A 20,009-nucleotide genomic window follows, 5' to 3' on the forward strand; every position below is an offset into this window, starting at 1 on the left:
ATATTAAATATATAATAAATAAAATAAAAAATAAAAAATAGATAAAAATTGGAGATGAATATGGCTATTAAGGAGGGAAATGGAGATAAACAGAAATAAGTTTCTTTGAGAGAGAAGTTAGTTAGGATATAAAGAAGGGAATTTGAGGTGTTAAAAATATCCCCATGGCAAGTGGGAATTGGATATGGAGAGGGGATCAAGATAAGTTGTGTATCTTTTCATTTCTAAAGCCACCTATTATGGCAATAAATGATTGAGGAGAATTTCTGTCAAAGGAGTTTAAAGTACCTCAATTTGAGTTTTATGACGGTACCACAAACCCGATGGACCATTCAAAGCTCTCATGTTGTTGTGGGGAGCTTCGAAAGCTGTGATGCATTAGGCTTTTCTGGCCACGCTCAATAAGGTGGCTTGGCTTCAGCACTCCAGCCTCCAACGGGGCTCAATTTGCTCCTTCGACCAACTCGATCGCCATTTTGGTAGCCACTTCCTCCGTAGTAGAAGGTGGAGGAAAGCTTCGACAGCTTATTCGTTGTCAGATAGGGGAAGATGAGTCCCTCCGAAACCACATTGATTGGTTCAGCGCCAAGGTGCTTGAGGTGTGTGAGCTGAATCACTTCATCTGATCACAATAGTGATGAATGGGTTGAGGAACTTATACTTTGGCTTCTTCTTTTGGAAAAGGCCTCTAAAGGATTGGGTCAAGCTCCTAACTTGGGCGGACAAGTATATGAATGTCGAGGAGACCATTGTTGCTTGGAAGGAGGTGGCGAGAAAAGGAGGAAATAAGCATAGGGACCGTGAGAAAGATGATCCGAGGAGAAAACATAGTCGAGAAGAATGGAGAGTTGTACGACCTTGGAGTCCACCTTGGAGCTCTAAGGGGTATACTCCTCTTAATGCTCCAAGGACCCAAATCTTGATGGAGATCTAGGACTGAGATCACTTGCGTTGGCTTTGGAAGCTGCAAACCCTTGCTAAAAAGAGGGACACGAGCAAGTATCGCCCATTTCATAGAGATCATGGGCATGATACAAAGGAATTCTTTCAATTAAAAGATGAGATTGAAGTCCTCATCCAACATCGAAGCTTTAGGTTGGGACAGATGGACCCTTGAAAGATGGAACAATAATGACTAGCCACTCGCCGAGGTGATTGTCACTATCTTTAGAACACTTGCTACTGGCAATCTAGCCCCTTCAACTTGAAGGCGATGATGGTTGAACTTTCCCATGTTGGGAGCATCTGTACCAAGCAACTGAACCAAAGAAGCTCATGCCTTGGCAACAATAGTGTAAAATCAGTAAGAATCATAATTCTGACGCTTTGTATTTCTTACCACTAGTCATTCATAGAATTGTATTTCAATTTCTAACCAAGGGGTCAAAGCATCATAGATCATACTAGTCCATGGAAGCTAAAGATCTCAAAGGATCATTCTGTCCAAAAAATCCTAGCAGGCACACTCGGTTTAATCATACAAAGTGTTTGCCAAAAAAGGCCGATCGGCCTCCAAGGTTCTAGCAGGCCTGATGGCCCCCAAGGTTCGAACAGGGCCGCTGGACTTTATATATGTCCTTATGTATTCTTAAGGTGCACCAGCACCCAAGGTTCGAGTAGGCCTATTGGCCTTTGTGCTCATTCTCGTGGGTTCTCAATGCCCATTGGCCCCTGAGGTTCAAGATACTCATCCTTGTGTATTATCAAGGCCTATTGGCCCTCAAGGTTCAAGCAGGCCCACTGGCCCATACTTGTCCTCAATTAGGTATTCTCTTTTTATCAAGGCTCACAAAAGATTATATTCTGCTCCAACAAGGCAATCTCCCACTACTTGTGTGTGTTGATGATACTCTTGTCGACCTTAGGCACTTTGTGTTCTGGTTTGATAATCAAATAAATTCAGAAGACATTTCGGCCTATTCTCTCAAGGATTATGGCCACTATGAGATTTTGTTTATATTTCAGTCTATCTTTAAGAGGCATTATTATCATATTTCTAGGCATTTATTGCTATCTCCTCTTTAGCTCGGCTCATCTTGCTATAATCTGATCTCATTATGATCTTGTGATCTTATTTTCATTTTGGCCCTTGAAGGCATTATGATATTATAGCCTCATGTCAAAATATTCAGCCGAACTCGCAAACTTATATTCCCAGCCTAATCTAGCCCACCTCGGCATCCTTAGGACGATCTTAAGCAAACAATTCAAACAAGGAGCAAAAGAAAAGGTACGCATAAAAATAATTTCATTTCATTAACAATGTGTGATGACATAGCAGGTCAAAGACCAAATTAGATCACTACATTATGGGAGAAAGATGTTCAGACTGGCCAAGCTTCAGTTCTACAAGCCTGATGATTTTGGAAAGGTCACCCACCCAGTTCAGGAAACCACCTTTCACCTCATCTTGCATCTTCGAGTTGGTGCCAAGAAGCATGGGGGGGGATCTGTAGAAGCCTTTTCCTTGGTGCCGACTCCACTGTGATTGTCCTGCTCCTCAGCCTCGTCACTACTGCTACGGCTGGGTCAAGGCCACTGAAGTCGGCCTAGGGAAAGAGCTTCGACAATTGACTTTTGCACACGTTGAACCCATCGATGAAAGATTCAACCATGGTGAGAGCATGTTGTGCATCGTAGCTCTTCGATGCCTTGAACTTCTCTATAGCTTAGGATGCTCTTTTCTCAGCTTGGGTGACCTAGAACCGAGCAACCTTCAGCTTTTCCTTTGCTACAGCCACCTAGAGTAGGGCTGTCTTGGACCGATTCTTTTTGACCACCAACCTACTCTTGAGAGATCCAACTTTAGCCTCTGCCTTGGTGGGCTTCTTCCTAGTTTCCCATGAGGCTGGTTGAAACATCTCCATGCAGTGTTGAAGGTGCCTTTCCCATAGAGAGTCCATCCTATAAAAGAGAAAAGAAGGATCAGCAACAAGGCTAACTTCCTCTCAGGAAAAAAAGGCAGAAAAGTAGTAGAACCACTATTGAAGGTCTATTTGGAATGATTTGGCAATGCGTTTTGCAGAAATCTCTCCCAGACAAGGTTTCCTGTACCGGTACCGATGGCCGGATCGGCCGGCCGGCGGTACGATACGGCACGCCTCCGTTTTGTTCCGAATCGAGGCGAACCGACGAAGAAAATCGAGAAAGAAAAAGAGAGAAAGAGAGAGAAATAGAGAGAGAGAGGGAGGGAGGAAGAAAAAAAAGGAAGGGGATCCGTCAGAGGGGCCGCCGGAGGCCCTCCGGCGGACAGCCGTGGCCGTCGGGCGGCGGAACGGCCTCCCGCGGCTCCGCACGGGGAACAGGGGCGATCCGCCCCTGTTTCTCGATTTTTTTTTTAAAAAGCTTTTTTTCAAAATGAAGTCGGCAAGTGGTTTGCCGACTTAATTAAGTGAAGTCGGCAAACCACTTGCCGACTTCGTTTTGAAAAAAAATTTTTAAAAAAAAATCCGAGAAACAGGGACGATCCGCCCCTGTTCCCCGCGCGGAGCAGTGGGAGGCCGTTCCGCCGCCCGACGGCCACCGCTGCCCGCCGGAGGGCCTTCGGCGGCCCCTCCGACGGATCCCCTTCCTTCTTTTTCTTCCTCATCCCTCTCTCTCTCTATTTCTCTCTCTTCCTCTCTTTTTCTTTCCGAAAACGGCATGTATCGTTTTGCATGCCGGAACCGTCTCGGTTCCCCACCGGGACGGTTCGGCACGCCCCATACCAGGCGGTTCGGCCCGGTATGGCAAACCCAGCTCCCAGAGCAATAAAAAGGGCGCTTGGAACCTCCCCAAATGTGGTAATTTGCAAAGGCCTTCATCCTCTTTTTATATAGCTTTGAACAACTTGGATTAGTCCGATCGGTCATTTTCTCATTTAGATCAATGAACATGTGGTGCGTCCACATCGCTTTGAATGTCAATGATGGCTCGAGAGGTAGAGCATCAGGACTCGTCCTTTGGTGGAGCACCATCTAGAAGTTATTGCCTTCTTTAAAGGGGCATAGGTTACTTCTTTCAGCCGAACCAATGAGATGCTTCGGACTTGGAAGTGGGGGAGCTAGTGTTAATAAATGATCGAGGTGATGTGGCACGACCAAATTTGACCAACTCATCTTCCATATGGTGACCCGGGCATCCTTAGAAGCTCTTCAAGGCATTTTGATTGGGACCTCCGAGCCAACCTTAACATCAGGATGAGCAGACTAGAAGCAGCAGATGTTTGAAGTAGAAGTCCTTTAGCTTAGTTTGGCAACTTCGGTGACTAATCCAAGCCAAGCAGAGCCTTCACCCCAATTGTGCACAAGATTCCTACAATTCCATCATGTGCCAGGTGGATATGTCACATCTGTTTTAGTGCACTACATCAGCAATTTATTGAAGATGCAGGATCCTAGCTTTAAAAAGGGCTTGAAAGGCCATCTATGAAGGTATATAAAGGTAAGAGGAAGAAAGCTCCACTACTCTTTAATACCAACATTATTTTTTCTTTTATTATTCTTCCTTGCTTTCTGCTAAAGAAACCCTCTCTGACTTAGGCATCGGAGGGTCTGGTCAGAGCCAATCTGGCAAACTCTCTGATCTTTACCTGTTGCCTTGTAGGTGTACAGAGATGGTCTGCATCGGCGTCGCATGATTAGTAGCAACACTACCCATGTTGATGGTTGTTATATAATAAAGTTGTTCGTAAATCAAATAATATTCCATTTGTGGGCCAATTTGACAGATTCAAAAGACCCTAATGCTCCTTTTGATATAGTATAGATCAAATTTGCAGTCTCCATGCTGAAACCCATATTGATACCCAACTAATACACCCCGTACTGAATGTTAGTAACGTAGTATGTTATATATTAGGGTACCAACAGTCACTACTTGTTACAGGGCACATACAAAGTCTTAGTATCCTACTGATACGGTATGCCCCATAGCCAGACACTATAGTCTGATATAACAGACCATGGTATAGATTTGTTTTTGATTTTTTGTCTTCAGATTAGTTTTGAAATACATAGGAGGTTGTTGCTATTCATGCAGAATTATAGCATAAACAGCGATTGCTATCGTGTATGTGTTAGTTGGGAGTCATAATATGTGTTTAGTTAGCTAGTCAGACATCTTGATAGATTTTATTTTCTGATGTAATTCAAATCTAATAAGATTCAAACTAGGAAGCCGTTGGCTCGGTCAGCTATTTATGGGACTGCTTTAGACATGTGAGGGTAATTATCGCTGGTTTTTGAGAAGAAAAGAAAAACCAACAGGTTCAGCTAAGCTAGTCTACTCTCCTGATCAAATCTCTTTGCTATCTGCATTTTTTATCTCTATCTCTGTCCCTCTTTCCTATTTAATGTTGATTGCTGAGATATGTGTTAATTTGTTATAATTGAGCTCTACCATATAGTCTTAGTTTCTCATATTGATTGCAGCTACAATAGATGTGACCTGTTCTTCTCTTTCTACATTATTTGGGAATCAAGATCAAGATTGACTTTTAATCCTCATTTTCTTTTGAGTGTAATGCGTATCTGTGACTATTACTAATTTTCTGAATCCATGTTCTGGTATTCTGCATAACTACATCATTGTTACATTTGTTTCTTTCTTAGCTTAACATCATGGTGCTTTAGATTGTGATAAAATTCCTACATTAGGGTTTCTAGCATCTATGAAAACTTCTAGTATTTTTTTTCTGGTAGGAAAGGTGATTTTATTTATAGTAGCATAGAAGTACGACAATCACTCCAGAGCTACAAGTAGTAGCTACGTTTAGAGATGTAAACATGACAGAACAACCTGAAAGTACACCCTTGAAGTGCTTTAGATTGTGATAGAATTCCTATATTAGGGTTTCTAGCATCTATGAAAACTTCTAGTTTTTTTTTTCTGGTATTATTTATAGTAGCATAAAACTACGACGATCACCCCAGAGCTACAAGTAGTAGCTACATTTAGAGATGTAAACATGACAGAACAACCTGAAAGTATAACCTTGAACAGAAAACAGGGAATAGCACACCAAAAGCAGTCAACAGACTTTGCTTTGACATCTTCTATTCTGTTTTTGAAACTGGACATGCATAAAGCAGAGCCACATGTTGTAGGGCACCCCTGTTTGGTCCTGCATAAGAGTTTTTGTACAAAAGAATGTAGAATGACCAGCAGCTGGGAGAGAAAAGAAGATCTTGAAGCAAAATTTGTTTTGCTTGGAGTTCGTGGCCTCTAGTTGAGGAGATTGGACTTCCAAAATCTTATGCTAATTATCAGTTAATTGCTTCAATAGATGAGGCCCATGGTGCACTACTTATTTATGTATTTCAATAACAACTTGCCCATCAAAAAAGAAAAGAAATAAAAGAATAGGTAATCGGACTTATGAGTTCCTAGACTTATGAAAGATAGAAGAGCGAAGTTGGATGTGTATACCATAAATGAGCCCAAATCGACAAACCAGAACATTAAACGCATCAAAGAGATGTTTCCTATTTAAAGGTAGATGAAATCTTCCTATTGTCATCCATCTCTTTGGAAACAATTAAATGGTGTGATCACTGCTGAGTCTAAGAATCTTGTTCTAGATCATGGAAGGGCTAGCATCATACTCAATGGCTTACTTGGTCTTCCGCTAAGCAAGGTTAGTGGCAGGAGTTCTTCTGAAGTTGAACAGTTAAAAGCACTGTCATAGGTTTATGATGAATCCAAATCCCTCACTGCAGTGGAATACAATATTGGAAGCTTTCCATTATCTTCAAGTGAATCTGATGTTGACCAGTCATGGATGGTTCTGATCTTTTCTTGGTCCAACATGATTTAAGTAATGAAGAAAGGCTCCAGAGTCATACAGAGGAGCATATCTTTCATGCTAATGTAGTGTAGATTGTACTGTCCATTAACTAATTGAGGTACACCAAATGCTCTTCCTGACTATGTCTATGGTTATGGACGTAATAAGCAAAGATAAACCAGCAAATTGTCTTATGTCTCAAGCATGAGTTTCATGAATATGCTTCAGGCATTCATGATGTTAAAGGCAAGGTCTAAACTCTAAAGTCTCAGTTTCTTTTCAGCCCATGCTTTTGAGTTTCGATTTTAGCATTTTTGGCTTGTTTGGCTTTAGTGTATCTAAACTAGTTGACACTCTGTAAATAGGGGGGGCAATTTACTCTACCCCATTGGTACCTGACCTGACCTGACCTGACCTAAATGGAGTGGGTTTTACCCAACCTGCAATAGATCTAAGTTGGGTATGGGTAATGGTAAAACCCACCTTGAAGTTGACCCGGATATATATTACTCTTCACAAATCTGTTTCTCCAGGTTTAAAAAAAAACTTGTATGCAAAAATAATTGATTTTTTATAATTTTACGCGACCTGATCCATCCAACCCACACCATTTAACTCTGCCCTACCTTGCTTTGAGACTCTACTTGGCCTGCTCTATCCTGAGGGTAGTACAGGGTGGGTATGGGTAATGACCTACCTGACCCATTGCCATGCCTATCTATAAAGGCTCATAACAAGCTAGAACATTAGGAAAGATAGTTGGAGATGTATACAAGAAGTCAAGGATATAAATTTGACACCATTTTAGTGCATGTTGAATTACTTTTAGAATTTTTGGATATATTTTTATGGTTATTTATGACTGAAATTTTTTATAAACTATAAAAAATGTTTAAGTATGTTTCATTGCATTTTGAAGCGGAATTTATCATTCTATTCTTTGAAGAGATTTTAATGCATGATATGATAAATTTTCTACAAACAGTCAGTCCTATGATTGTAAAAAGCATGTTTATAAACAAGCAATCCATTCCTTTTTGGAAAAAAAAAATATTTCACATAAAACGGCAAGATTCATAGATAATAACAGAGATCTGAGTCCAATAGTTGCAAACTTGTTACATTTACAATTCTGGTCCAAATTTAATGCGAAAAATTATGAAAAATAACAGCAACTTTGTTACCTTAATGGAAAAACTAAAATGCAGGGACGAGGATGCTTCTTTGCGAGCAACATGTACTTGTTACACTTGGAAGTTAATGCAGCTCCTTACATCAACAATCACATTATTAGACCTCACTATGAAAAAGGTTGTTATACATCAAGAAATTTTGTTCCTCAACTATCCTGAGCTTCCACCTTTTGAAAATGCCATTTTATGCCTTAAAACCAAGTTACGTCTGTTCTCTAATCTCTTCGACATCATATTTATTATAGATATGTTCTTCAAGCAATTGTTCATCCTTGTTATCTGCAAAGGTAATCCTGAAACTTTGGGCACTGCTAACTGATACTCATCCTGTGGTATCTTCACATGAAATATGGTTTTCCCAGGTTGCTGCCAATTTTTCAGTATAAAGTATTTTGCTCTTTATCATTTTACCGAGATTGATTGCTTGAGTCCTCGTGTAAGGAAATTCTACTGCTGTCATATCTTGTCTTGTGCCTTGGAGGGCATTATTCCTCTCCCAATTTGCAATTGCAGTTGAAATGTTAAGTGATGCCTACTTGTACTTATCTTTCCCATGCATTTTCAGGCCATAAATCCATGAAATGTCTATCTTGTCTGGTAGGTTGGAAGTTAGATATATTTCTTCCAGATAGCATGCCACTTGCTTATAACTGGACTCATTCAACTCAAGTGTGTTGATTGCTTGTAGAACTTCATCAGGCAGTTTTTCTCTCTTCTTACATTGCTTCAAATTTTGAAATTTTCACATATAAATGCATCTCATCCAAAAAAATTGCTTTGCAGCTTCTTTTTTATGTGATCTTGCAAATATGTTGTTACATTGCCTTGTTGCACTTGACGCTAGAAGTGTGCACCTCTTATCTTCATCTTTATGCATAACACCTTCTCTCTATGCCATTTGCTTTAGTCAAAATAAGTTCTCAACATTGGCCATCCAGTCCAAATTTTTTACCATGCATGCATGTAAAACTAAGAAAGACCTGTCTCCTTCCTCATTATATTCAAGTGCCTTCTCTCTTTGGAAGTCATGCATGTGTCGATCATGTCATTAAGGTAGAAGCCATCAAAAGATTAATTTTGATTGAGGATATTTCATTTCAATGATCTACCTTCTTATTAAGACTGAATGTTCCAATGTCCTGGGATTCTTTGAACATGGCCAAGAGAACAGTTGTTGGATTTTCCATCAAAATTCCATCAATATGAAGTTTTCAAAGGGTGTAGAACCTCTTAAGACCATTAAAAATAATTGTCAGAAATGGTTTGTTCCTGCCATATCAAAGACTAGTATAAACTTTTTTTTTTAATGAACATTAGTCAGAACATGTTTTGTGCCCAAACACTAGCTGAATGTATATAAGACCATTTGGTTTTTTGCTGAAACTTCTAAAACTCCAGACTCCAGCCACAATTGACATGTTTCACCTGAGACTTTAGACCATGAATTTAACCAAGGTTTAAGGTTCCAATGGGATGATATCATCAGTACCATATTATTCTGACAGCAAAATAATACATTGATAGGTGCCGGATCCCGGTTCTCTCTTGAACCGGGACCCCTCTTGACTGCCCTGGTTGCATCCCGAAATGGTCAGGAAGGATGGGGACATTATTTTCCTTTTTTCTTATTGTTAAGACTGCTTCTATCTACCCCGACCATGTCATCTCGTGCCAGTTCTATACCATCCTAGGAGCAAACTGATATGGGGCTTGGTATTGAAATTTAAACCCTTGCATTTGACTAAACTTTTAACGCTTTTTTTTTTATTGCTTATGTGTTCGATTATTAAGATGCAAATTGGTTTGACATGTGTGATTATTTTTACTAGAAACATAATGCTTCAAATGGAGGGACATTATTAAAGACCAAGATTGAAGTTGGTGATGATACAAGATCGAATTTCTTGGTATCTCTTTGGCCAAAGCATATGGGATTCATGATAGGTGCTGGTGATGTCATATTACTACAAAGTGAGCAGTTGAGAACCCTTAAAAAATTTAGATTTCTTGATTTAATATTATTCTTGTATTTTAAGTTTAAAGATGCAATATAAAGCAAATCAAGAGGGGTTTGTTCATAACATTACTTTGTTATCGTTAAGTACCAGCCATGTGGAGCTCGTATAGAGTTTTTTTTTTAATGCTTCTGTTATCTTTTAATTGATGTTACCAATGAATATAATTTTTCATTTTTTTTCATATATTTGAGCATGCTTGTAAAGATTCTTCCTTTTTTTATGTCATTTGCATGGGATATTTTGTTCTTTGGAATATTTGTAATTTTGTATAGTTACATAGGTTGAGCATTCTGCTTGAAATAACATTGTATAGATGTACTGGTCCCTACACACACACACACATATTCAATGAAAACTATGAACTTTTTAAAAGGCCTTTCGAGTTATATTGGTTCCCAAATATTGATATGAACTAGATATATTGTACTAGTACTGATCATGTATATTTTGTAAGAGGTATTATAATATGAATTTAAGGTTCACCAAATCGTCCTAAACCGGACGGTTTAGGGCGTTTCGAGTTGTATCGGCGGCAAATCGGGATAATTCAGATGGATAAATTGAAACACTGAACAATGGAGAGGAAAAGAGAGGGAAAGAGAGATGGGAGAGAGAGGAGAGGAGGGAAAGATGGGATGACACGTCAGAGGTTGGCGGTGGTCCGTCGAGGCCGTCGGAGGGCCGCTGAGGCTTCTATGGCTAGATATCGCCTGATAAGGCATTTAAACTAGAGATAGAGGAAAAGCGATGGTACTGGAGGGTCGTGTAGCTAGTGGAGAGGTTGCCAGAGGGCACCAGGTGGCCGCCGTGGTCATCGGGTGGTAGAAAACATGCGGGTGGAGCCGTGGCCGTAGAATAGGGCCGACCACTCCAGTTTCCTCATTGCATTTTTTTAAAAATACTGATGAATAGTGAAGCTGGCAAATCCATTGCCGGCTTTACTATTTGAGAATTTTTGAAAAAAAATTAAAAATAGTGAAGTCGATAAATCCATTGTTGGCTTCACCGTAATTCATGTTTAAAAAAAAAAAACTTGTGAAACAGGGGTGATCACCTCTGTTTCATGTCCGTAGTGCTGCAGGCATTGATTACACCATCCAGCGGCCAGTTGGAGGCCCTTCGACGGTTTCTCCGATGGCTTCCCCTCCTTTTCTTTCTCCCCCTTCTCTCTCTCTCTTTTTCTCTTTTCCTCCTCTCTAGTTCCCTTCTTTTCTATATCGGTTTGGCACTGGTCCGGTACAGATCCGTACTAGCTCATATTGTCGGTCGGTCGGCACAGGTCTTGGTTCTGGTTCCACATTCCTTGAATTACACAAATATCTACTTTGAAATGCTAACATATTAACATATGAGCCAATGTGTGCCAGTATTCAATTTCAATTTTAGAAGTACAAATGAGTGTAATTATGTCATGCGTCATGTTTTTGATATTGTAAGTAGATGGTTTATAAGATCGATCCCCTCAATAAAGAGCCATAATGATGAGATAGTAGAACTTTTTTTTTTTCAAAATGTGAATCAATTTGAATCCACATTAGATCATAATTGATTGTAAAGCTAAAACTCTTAAAATTGATTTTCTGATTAATGAGGAATTAGTACTATTGTGGATCTGTACCTCGGCCTCGGCTAGAAGGATCCTCGGCTCAGGCCGAGTTATGGTAGATGATGCTTGTCAGATCACCCATATATGACAGACATGAAGGTTGTTGAACATAACCCATTAGTAGCGGTTCCCATTTCTCGACCCGTACCCAGTTCACCTCAGCCTTGGAGAATAGCTCATCCATGGCCGAGCTATGTTTTCCTTCAATCAAGTTTGCCTCTCCTAAATTGGAAAAATTCAGATAGAGAAGAATTCCTTCACGATCGAGTCTCCTGCAAAAGAAAATAACTTCTTTGAATCAATCTGCACACCAAATCTGAAAAGCTATCACGACTTTGAGACGTATACGACTCCAATTCCTCTCCTATAAATAAAGGGGTATCGAGACTCTCAAAGTAAGCTCTTGACTCTCTACTCTCTTCTTCTCATTATTCTCCATCTTCTGATTTGAGCGTTGGAGGGTCTTCATTGGAGAACACTCCGATGAGGATTTTTTGCAGATATTCGAATGGAGCTCCAATGGTAGTTACACCTTGGCCATCTCCATCTCGATAGTCCGACCTCACGAGGGGAGATTAGGAGCAACACTTGGTGCTAGAGGAAGGGTCCGATTAATTTCGGGGTTCTATTCTGAGAGGAGAGCTCGCCGTAGATCGCCATGAAGACACGAAGGGGTGCCTCGAACGCATCGCATTGCTCTAATGGTAGACAGGCCAACAACGCCCCACCGACGAACAAGCCACCGCCATCAATTCAGGAGAATCCCCCACTAGTAGCACCAGCAGTCTCCCAGGATTAGTACAACAGTCTCGTCTAACAAGTGCAAGCTCTTTCGATCATGGTGAGGAGGATGCAGTAGAATACCGAGCCTCGTCCTGCCCTAGAGAATCCAGTCAGCTAGAGGAAGATCGGCAGATCGACCTCTCCGTAGCCTAAGGGCAGGAGCCAACCATCTTAGCCGTCTTGATAGCTCGGCCCAGTACAGGCGTAGACGATCACCCACTTCGATCTCGAGTAGAGACTCGACATCGGTCCATTTTTCTCCTCATCACCCCCAAACTGGGAGGACGACCTGGAAAGGAGGCTCCGGGAGATATAGCAATGGATTGATGCATTACAAGCACCATAGCGGCTAGATGCCGATCTGGGTTTCAACACCGACCCGCCGTTCACCCAGAAGATCATGAGTGAATTTTTGCCATCTCGATTCAAAATGCCGTAGATAGAATTGTATGATAGAACTGTCGATCCAGTGGATCACTTAGAGAATTTCAAATCTCTGATGCTCTTACAAGGGGCAACCGATGCGAATCTCTGTTAAGCTTTTCCGTCGATCTTAAGAAAGGCTGTCTGCCACTAGTATTCAAGTCTGCAACCAAATACTATGGACTCTTTTCATCAGCTAAGCCGGATGTTCGTAGTCCACTTCGTCAGCAGTAGTCGGTAGCATCGCAACTCAGACTTCTTCGTTAGCATAAAGCAGTGGGAGAATGAGCCACTCCAAGACTACAATTGTTTCAAACGCTGCAACCTTGGAAGTGCGGAATTTGGATCAATTTATGGCGATGACTGCACTAAGGTTGCGTTTGTTGCATCGTCAGCAATCTTGGAAGGTAATCTAGATTGCCTTCAAGATAGATTACCATCATTAAATTGTCAATAATGTTGATTACTATGTTTGGTACATGTAGATGATGTTGCAGTAAAATTACTGAAAATTTTGATTGACATATTTGGTATGACAATCAGATTATTGATAATATAAAATCAAATTTCTAAAATATCTCCTTAACCTAATAATAATATAATATAATATAATATATTATTATATAATGATATATATAATTAATATAATATAATATAATATATTTTAATGCTGGACAAGAAAGGAAGAAAGACTATCGGTGAGTATAGCATCGACGTGTTGAATAAAGGCCTCATCATTCTCGAACTTCATCTCGAGAAAATCGAGCTAAATCTCCTACAGTACAACGTCGATCTAGAACCCTCCATGGAGATTTCATTACTTCACTCCGCTAAACACCTCCCGAGCCCAGATACTCATGGAGATAGAACGTCAAGAATAGCTCTCCCAGCCAAAGAGGATGGTTGCTTTGGCGCGAGCAAAGAACCCAAAGAAGTATTGCAGGTACCACTGGAATCACGAGCATGATACGAAAGAATGCTGGCAGCTCAGAGAGGAGATAAAAGCACTCATTCGATGCAGATGTCTTCGGCGCTATGTTGATGAATGGTGGATCTCGGGGAACCCGCGCGATAAGCCTCCTCGACAAGATCTTTATAGGGATCAACCAATAGTAAGGGAGATCCATATGATCTCTGAGGGGCAGTTCGGCCACGACACCACCAGATTAGGTCGAGCTGAAGAACAAGAACCAAAGAAGAGAGATTGGTGATGAAATTACTTTCTCCGAAGCCGACTTGAAAGGAATAAAATGTCCATATGATGATCTTATAATTGTGTCTTTAAATATTTCTAATTATGATGTATATCGAGTCTTAGTTGATAATGGAAGTTCAATAGATGTTTTGTTTTATGATGTATTTGTTCAATAGAAGTTCAATAGACCTCTTTTGTTACTAATCAGGGTTTTTTTTGCTATAGGGTCATGCCGTTCGGCTTAAAGAATGCAGGTGCGATATATCGACGGCTTGTCAACAAGGTCTTCAAGGAGCAAATCGATAGGAACATGAAAGTGTATGTGGATGATATACTTGTTAAAAGTAGAACCGTCAAGCACCACATCACCGACCTTGAGGAGATGTTTGCCACGCTACGACATTTCTAGATAAAGCTTAATCCCAGCAACTGCATGTTTGGCGTCACCTCCAGCAAGTTTCTGGGCTTCATGATGTCATAACAGGGGATTGAAGCAAATTTCGAGAAGATTCAAGCTCTTCAAGAGATGAGGCATCCGAGGACGATCAAAGAGGTACAGCGCCTAACTGGAAGAATCGCGGCTTTGAACAGATTTCTCTCCAGATCGGTCTAAAAGAGTCTTCCCTTCTTCAAAGTTCTCAACAAGTAAAGAACTTCTAATGATCGGACGAGTTGAGCAGAACGCATCCCCATACGGTCTCCGACGCACGCTCGTCCACGAACGAGCTGAGCGGAATGCGTCTCATATAGTCTCCAACGCATGCTCATCCACAGATGAGCTGAGTGGGATGCATCTCCATACGGTCTCCAATGCGTGCTCATCCACGAACGAACTGAGCGGAACGTGTCTCCATATGGTCTTCAACGTGCGCTCGTCCATGGACGATCTAAGGGCAACGGGTGTAGTTCTAATGATTGCCTATGGTGACATCCAGTTAAGGTCAGATACCGAACTCAATTGCATCTCATTAACTGATCTCTATGACATTATGAATTGCGAAAAAAGTGATTTCATTAAAGAGAAACTCTTACAAAATTTTGGTCGGTCCGGTACAAAATACCTCGGCTAATGTCGAGGTTCCTAAAAGGGACCGACCAATAATCAAGCCCAGACATGCCTGGGCAGAAGTACAAAAAATTCTAAGCCCCATCAAGGGCATGAGACTCACCGACGTCACCAGGGTCGGATAGCACGATGATTGCAGGAGGCTGAGCCGACGCTACGTCCTCGGCTGCCTGGTCTCTGCGAATTGGGTTGAAGAGGTCCTCGACATGCACTCCATCATCCCTGACCTCGTCGACTTCCTCATTGTCTGACTCCAGGGGCCTGAGGTTGAGGTCAGAAAAATGATTTCTGACCTTCTTCTTGAAGTTCGCCACCCCCTGCAGATACAAGGCGGAGCCAAATTTCGCTTTGATCTCCTGGAGTTCGTCCGAGTAGTGGAAGGTTTCAATTGCGGCAACTTTGGTGGCCTCTAGCTCTCCTTCCATTTGTTATTCTCATTAGACAGTCGGACCTCGGCATCACTTTGGGCCTTGGAAAGCTCGGACTCAAGCTGCTTTACCTCTGCTTTCAACAACCTGGCCTCTTCCTCGGCCTTAAGTTTTGAAAGTTGGGCATCATTTGCCCTTCTGGTGGCTTGGTTGGCCCTTTCTTCGGCTTCCCGTGAGATCCGTCGAGCTTCCCGGATCGTCTCAACGAAGTGATCTACATGATGGACGAGCTAAAAAAAAAGGAGAGAGATCAGGAAGCATCAAACAGAAACATTGGAAGAAATGAGAATCGATGGAAGATCATCGCTTACTCGAAGAAGAGAATCATACAAGTCATGGACTCGAAAAGTGCCGCCTTCAATGTCGAAGGCCTCAACGGCGGCAGATGTCATTGTCGATCGAAGTTCGGACAACCCGGTAGTCCCCGATGCCCTTCCTATTGTCTTGGGCCTTGATTTTCGATGGAGTTCCCATGGAGGAGAAGTCTCAGCCGATTGGTCGGCTGGGCGTGACGACATTCGCATCGAAATTCAGGGGGCATCCGATAGACTCCTTACTCGGGGGAGCACCACTGGGCCCCGAGCAACCACCGACTGCGGATTGGGCGAGGACGACCTCAGTTCAATCGTGCTTTGGAGCTGGGGCTACGCTCACGTTCTTCCTTTTGGCAGCCCGACGGAGAGCTTCAACCTTCTCAGGTCTCATTGCTGCATAAAAGACGAGGTTAGTCAGAAGAAAAGAGCGTCGAACTAAAAAAGATTAAAATCTACTTGTAGGGTCGGCCGGGCTTAACCCGATTTTGAACAAGTTCTCCTCGGCAAAGAGCTTGGATAACGGAGGGAGAGTGAGATTGAAGATTTGCGCCAATGTCTCCTCGACATCTGAAAGTGTTGGAGCCCTGACCGCTGACCTCTGAGGTCGACAGCATGATGTATTGAAGTCCCAGGTTGCTCGATCGAGACAAAAAAAATCATTCTTTCCAGCTATGGATCGAGGAAGGAGCACCCCGGAAGAGACGCCGTCCCTTCTGAGGGAGACGTACCACCATCCGACCTCTGTAGGATGCTCCTTCAATATGAAGCAAGTCCTGAAGAGGTTGGAGGTTGGTTTGACCCTGAGGAGAAAATGGATGAAGAAACCTAGGATTTGATGCTATGAGGTTGGCGCTATACTACAAGGACTTACTCGGTACAGGTTGAGGAATTCTACAACTAAGTAATGGAAGGATAGCCTAAGGCCGGCCTTCAATGACTCCTCGTAAAGGCCTACCCGACCTCGACGTGGAAGAGCTAGCGCTCCTCGGGAACAGCGACCTCCAGTCTGACTTCAGTTAGGATTTGGTACTTTAGTTTGATGACCTCCAAATCCTCTGGAGTGAGGATGGAGTTCACCCTAAACGGACCACCGGTACCTCGTTCGCTTCAGGTCTATCCAAAAAAGAAGCCATGTTGGACTCAGGGTCCACACCTCTCAGGTCATCATCTGAACTTCAAGTGGACAGGGACGAACTCGACTCACTCATAGTAAGAATAGGAAATTGACCTATGGGGTTGATGCAGCCGAGCAAGGCAAGGGACGAAGATGGGATCGATCGTAGCTCGGCTTCAGTTGAGCAGAATTGCGGAAAGACAGTGCCAGAGCTCCCTAACTGAATAGCAAGAATGGTAAAAAAGGTAAAGCCTCAATAGCACCTATTTATAAGGGCTTGGACGGCTCCGATCTATTGGCGAATTAGCTTTCCTTGCCGATGTGCGCCAAGTGGCAGCCCATGATTGGTCGTAACATGATTCCTGTGGACCGATGATTCGACGGTCTAGATTTGCAGACAGTTTGCCTTAGAAAGCTGATCATTGACACGTGTCAACAGAAAACAATTCGACGAAATTAGCCTCGACCTCGGACTAATACTCTCTCCGACCGACCTAATACAAGTTCGGACTCGAGAGTGGGGAGAATCTGTTGTGGATCTGTACCTCAACCTCGGCTAGAAGGATTCTCGGCTCGGGCCGAGCTATGGTAGGTGACGCTTGTCAGATCACGTGCGTATGGCAGACATGAAGGTTGCCGAACACACCCCATTAGCAGCGGTTCCCATTCCTTGGTTCGTACCCAGTTCACCTCGGCCTTGGACGAGCTATTCTAGCTTGTCTACGGTCGAGCTATGTTTTCCTTCAACCAAGTCCACCTCTTCTAAATTGAGAAAGTCCAGATAGAGAAGAATTCCTCCACGATCGAGTCTCTTGCAAAAGGAAATAACTTCTCCGAATCAATCTACATGCCAAATTCGAAAAGCTATCACGACTCCAAGACGTATACGACTTCAATTCCTCCCCTATAAACAAAGGGGTACTGAGATCCTCAAAGTAAGCTCTCAACTCCCTACTCTCTTCTTCTCATTATTCTCCATCTCCTGACTTGAGCATCGGAGGGTTTTCATCAGAGAACACCTTGGTGAGGACTTTTTACAGGTATTCGGATGGAGCTCCAGCAGCAGTTTCACCTCGGCCATCTCTACCTCGGCGGTTCGACCTCAGGTAAGGAGATTAGGAGCAACAAATACCTATTAAAATAATGATTCCAATATGTTGGTTAAAATTTGGGAACCAAACATAGCCTAAGTGTTTAGTAAGAAGACTACCACATTTCTTTAGCCTAAAGATGGCAATTTGTTTCCACGAAAAGGTATGGCATAGGAAAAAAAGGAGACTTTTAGGGATATTATTGTGCTCTGGAAGAGTTAAAAGTGGACATTGAAGGTTGAGGATCGCATTTCAGGTTGATCAAACTTGGCACATTGGAATTTAAAAATTTTTCTTGATTCGATACCTTAAACATAGATAAAAAAGATAGATCATTAGTCAAATTCAACATGTATTAAAATTAATTGGAATAATACTCATCACCTTGCGCGGATAGATGATCTCCGCGATCGATGATCTGTGGTAAGTCGAGGTCCACTGTTGAGCCGCGCACGCGTCCGACTTTCATAGGTATCCATTCGGACCTCCATCTAAGATGCTTTCTCCAGATCTGATCCATCTTCTCCAAGGAGGATCTGGGGCTCTCGATCAACAACGATCAGACCTCCGAGGCTGACGGATCGACACTCGCCGCAGCCTTCTTCTTTCTTCGATCGGATGGCGCCTGAACACTTTCAAGCATGCACGAGGATCAGCCCAACACCTTTAGGCGTGGAGGATGAGAGTAGCCTACTCTAGGTGTGAGAGATGGGAAGAGAAAGTGGAAAGGATCAGCCTAACAGCTTAGGCGTGAGGAAAGGATGGGATTCAGTGGAGAAGAGGGAGTAGTAGGGTTTCGAGACTGAGGTCTTTCTTCAAGGTGCTGAACCCTTTTGCAAAGGGGTTTTTATAAAGCCTAAACCCTAACCAACTTGGGACGACACCTAATTAAAATCTAATTTCAAATGGGGAGTCCCACCCTATCTCCCTCTTATCTAAACCATAAAGGGTGTCGGCCCTTATTTCTTCACGCAGAAAAATAAGGGCAAAAGTCCTTCCTTTTCTCTGATGTTCCTTCTCACATTTCTTCGTGTAACAACTTACACGAAAAAACTAAGAGGGGTGGAAGGATAAGTCCCGTTCAAGTTTGAATTTGATCTCATCAAAACAACTTAATTCAAATTTGAACCTTTCAAATTCGAAAGGATAACTCCCTAACCACTTCATTTAAACTTGAACTCTTCAAAATTTAAATGGAGTAACCACTCATCCTCATCCATATGGGGCGCACGCCCCCTGGATCTCATCCAGAAGGGGCATGCGTTCCTTCTTAACAAGAATAAATGGAGAAAAGGGAGAGGGCGACAACATATTGTCGCCCCTCCTTATCCCATTTCATGTGCCCATCCGACTTTCAAATGGGTGCAGGTCCTTTAAAATTTGAATCAAATTCAAATTAGATCGAAGAAGATTAAATGGAACCAACTCTTGGTGCCAAAATAAGAGCCCAATTAAATTAGGTTAAGCCCTATCCAACAGGAAAATCCAATCCGGAGAAATCTGGGTCAAATCATGTGCTAGCATGAATACCTTAGACCCAATTGGCCCAATTGAGTCCAATAAAACAATTCTAGATCAAAGTTCTTTGTTGTGTGACTCTATAGGTGCAATTCTGTATGGTAATGGGACATTATGATCTCCATCAGCAACGTCATCGAAACTCTTTTCGATGGATTGGAATTCTTTTCAATTCAGTCAATTATCGATCATCAAATAATTCTAATTGATCCTATAATCCACCAGCGAAACCTAGCAGTATGTAGTAGCAATCCATCAGAACTGAATAAGAATCTCTAAGTGTAGTTACCGTGTGATTCAGTTCTTCTATCGTGAGTTCCGATAGAATCGAGATCAAAATAAACTTGTCAAACCTCATATCTGTCATATGTCAGAATTGATCGATTCGAGTCCGACGTAAAATTCAATAGAAACTCTTTTTCTATCTTTTACATTACCATGGCCATAAGCTTAAGGACTCAATCTCATGATCTACATAGGACTACTCTATCGAG

At 42.2% G+C, this 20,009-nt stretch overlaps 1 protein-coding gene and 1 long non-coding RNA gene across 2 annotated transcripts in view; both read left to right on the top strand.

Annotated features, from left to right (window-relative positions):
• LOC105060917 (uncharacterized) overlaps positions 1-20,009 on the top strand; it is a 70,525-nt gene that overhangs the window by 7,172 nt on the left and 43,344 nt on the right. Inside the window, exons 2-4 of the mRNA XM_019845920.3 lie at positions 7,975-8,077; positions 8,205-8,246; positions 9,789-9,930. Of these exons, the coding sequence (XP_019701479.2) occupies positions 7,975-8,077; positions 8,205-8,246; positions 9,789-9,930 (287 nt within the window). The remainder of the gene's footprint in view (positions 1-7,974; positions 8,078-8,204; positions 8,247-9,788; positions 9,931-20,009) is intronic.
• LOC140853214 (uncharacterized) lies at positions 3,648-6,344 on the top strand. Its single transcript, XR_012136196.1, has 2 exons — positions 3,648-4,422; positions 4,585-6,344. It is a non-coding gene; the product is annotated as an uncharacterized lncRNA (long non-coding RNA).

This window comes from Elaeis guineensis, chromosome 13, assembly GCF_000442705.2.
Source record: "Elaeis guineensis isolate ETL-2024a chromosome 13, EG11, whole genome shotgun sequence".
Lineage (NCBI taxonomy): Eukaryota > Viridiplantae > Streptophyta > Magnoliopsida > Arecales > Arecaceae > Elaeis > Elaeis guineensis.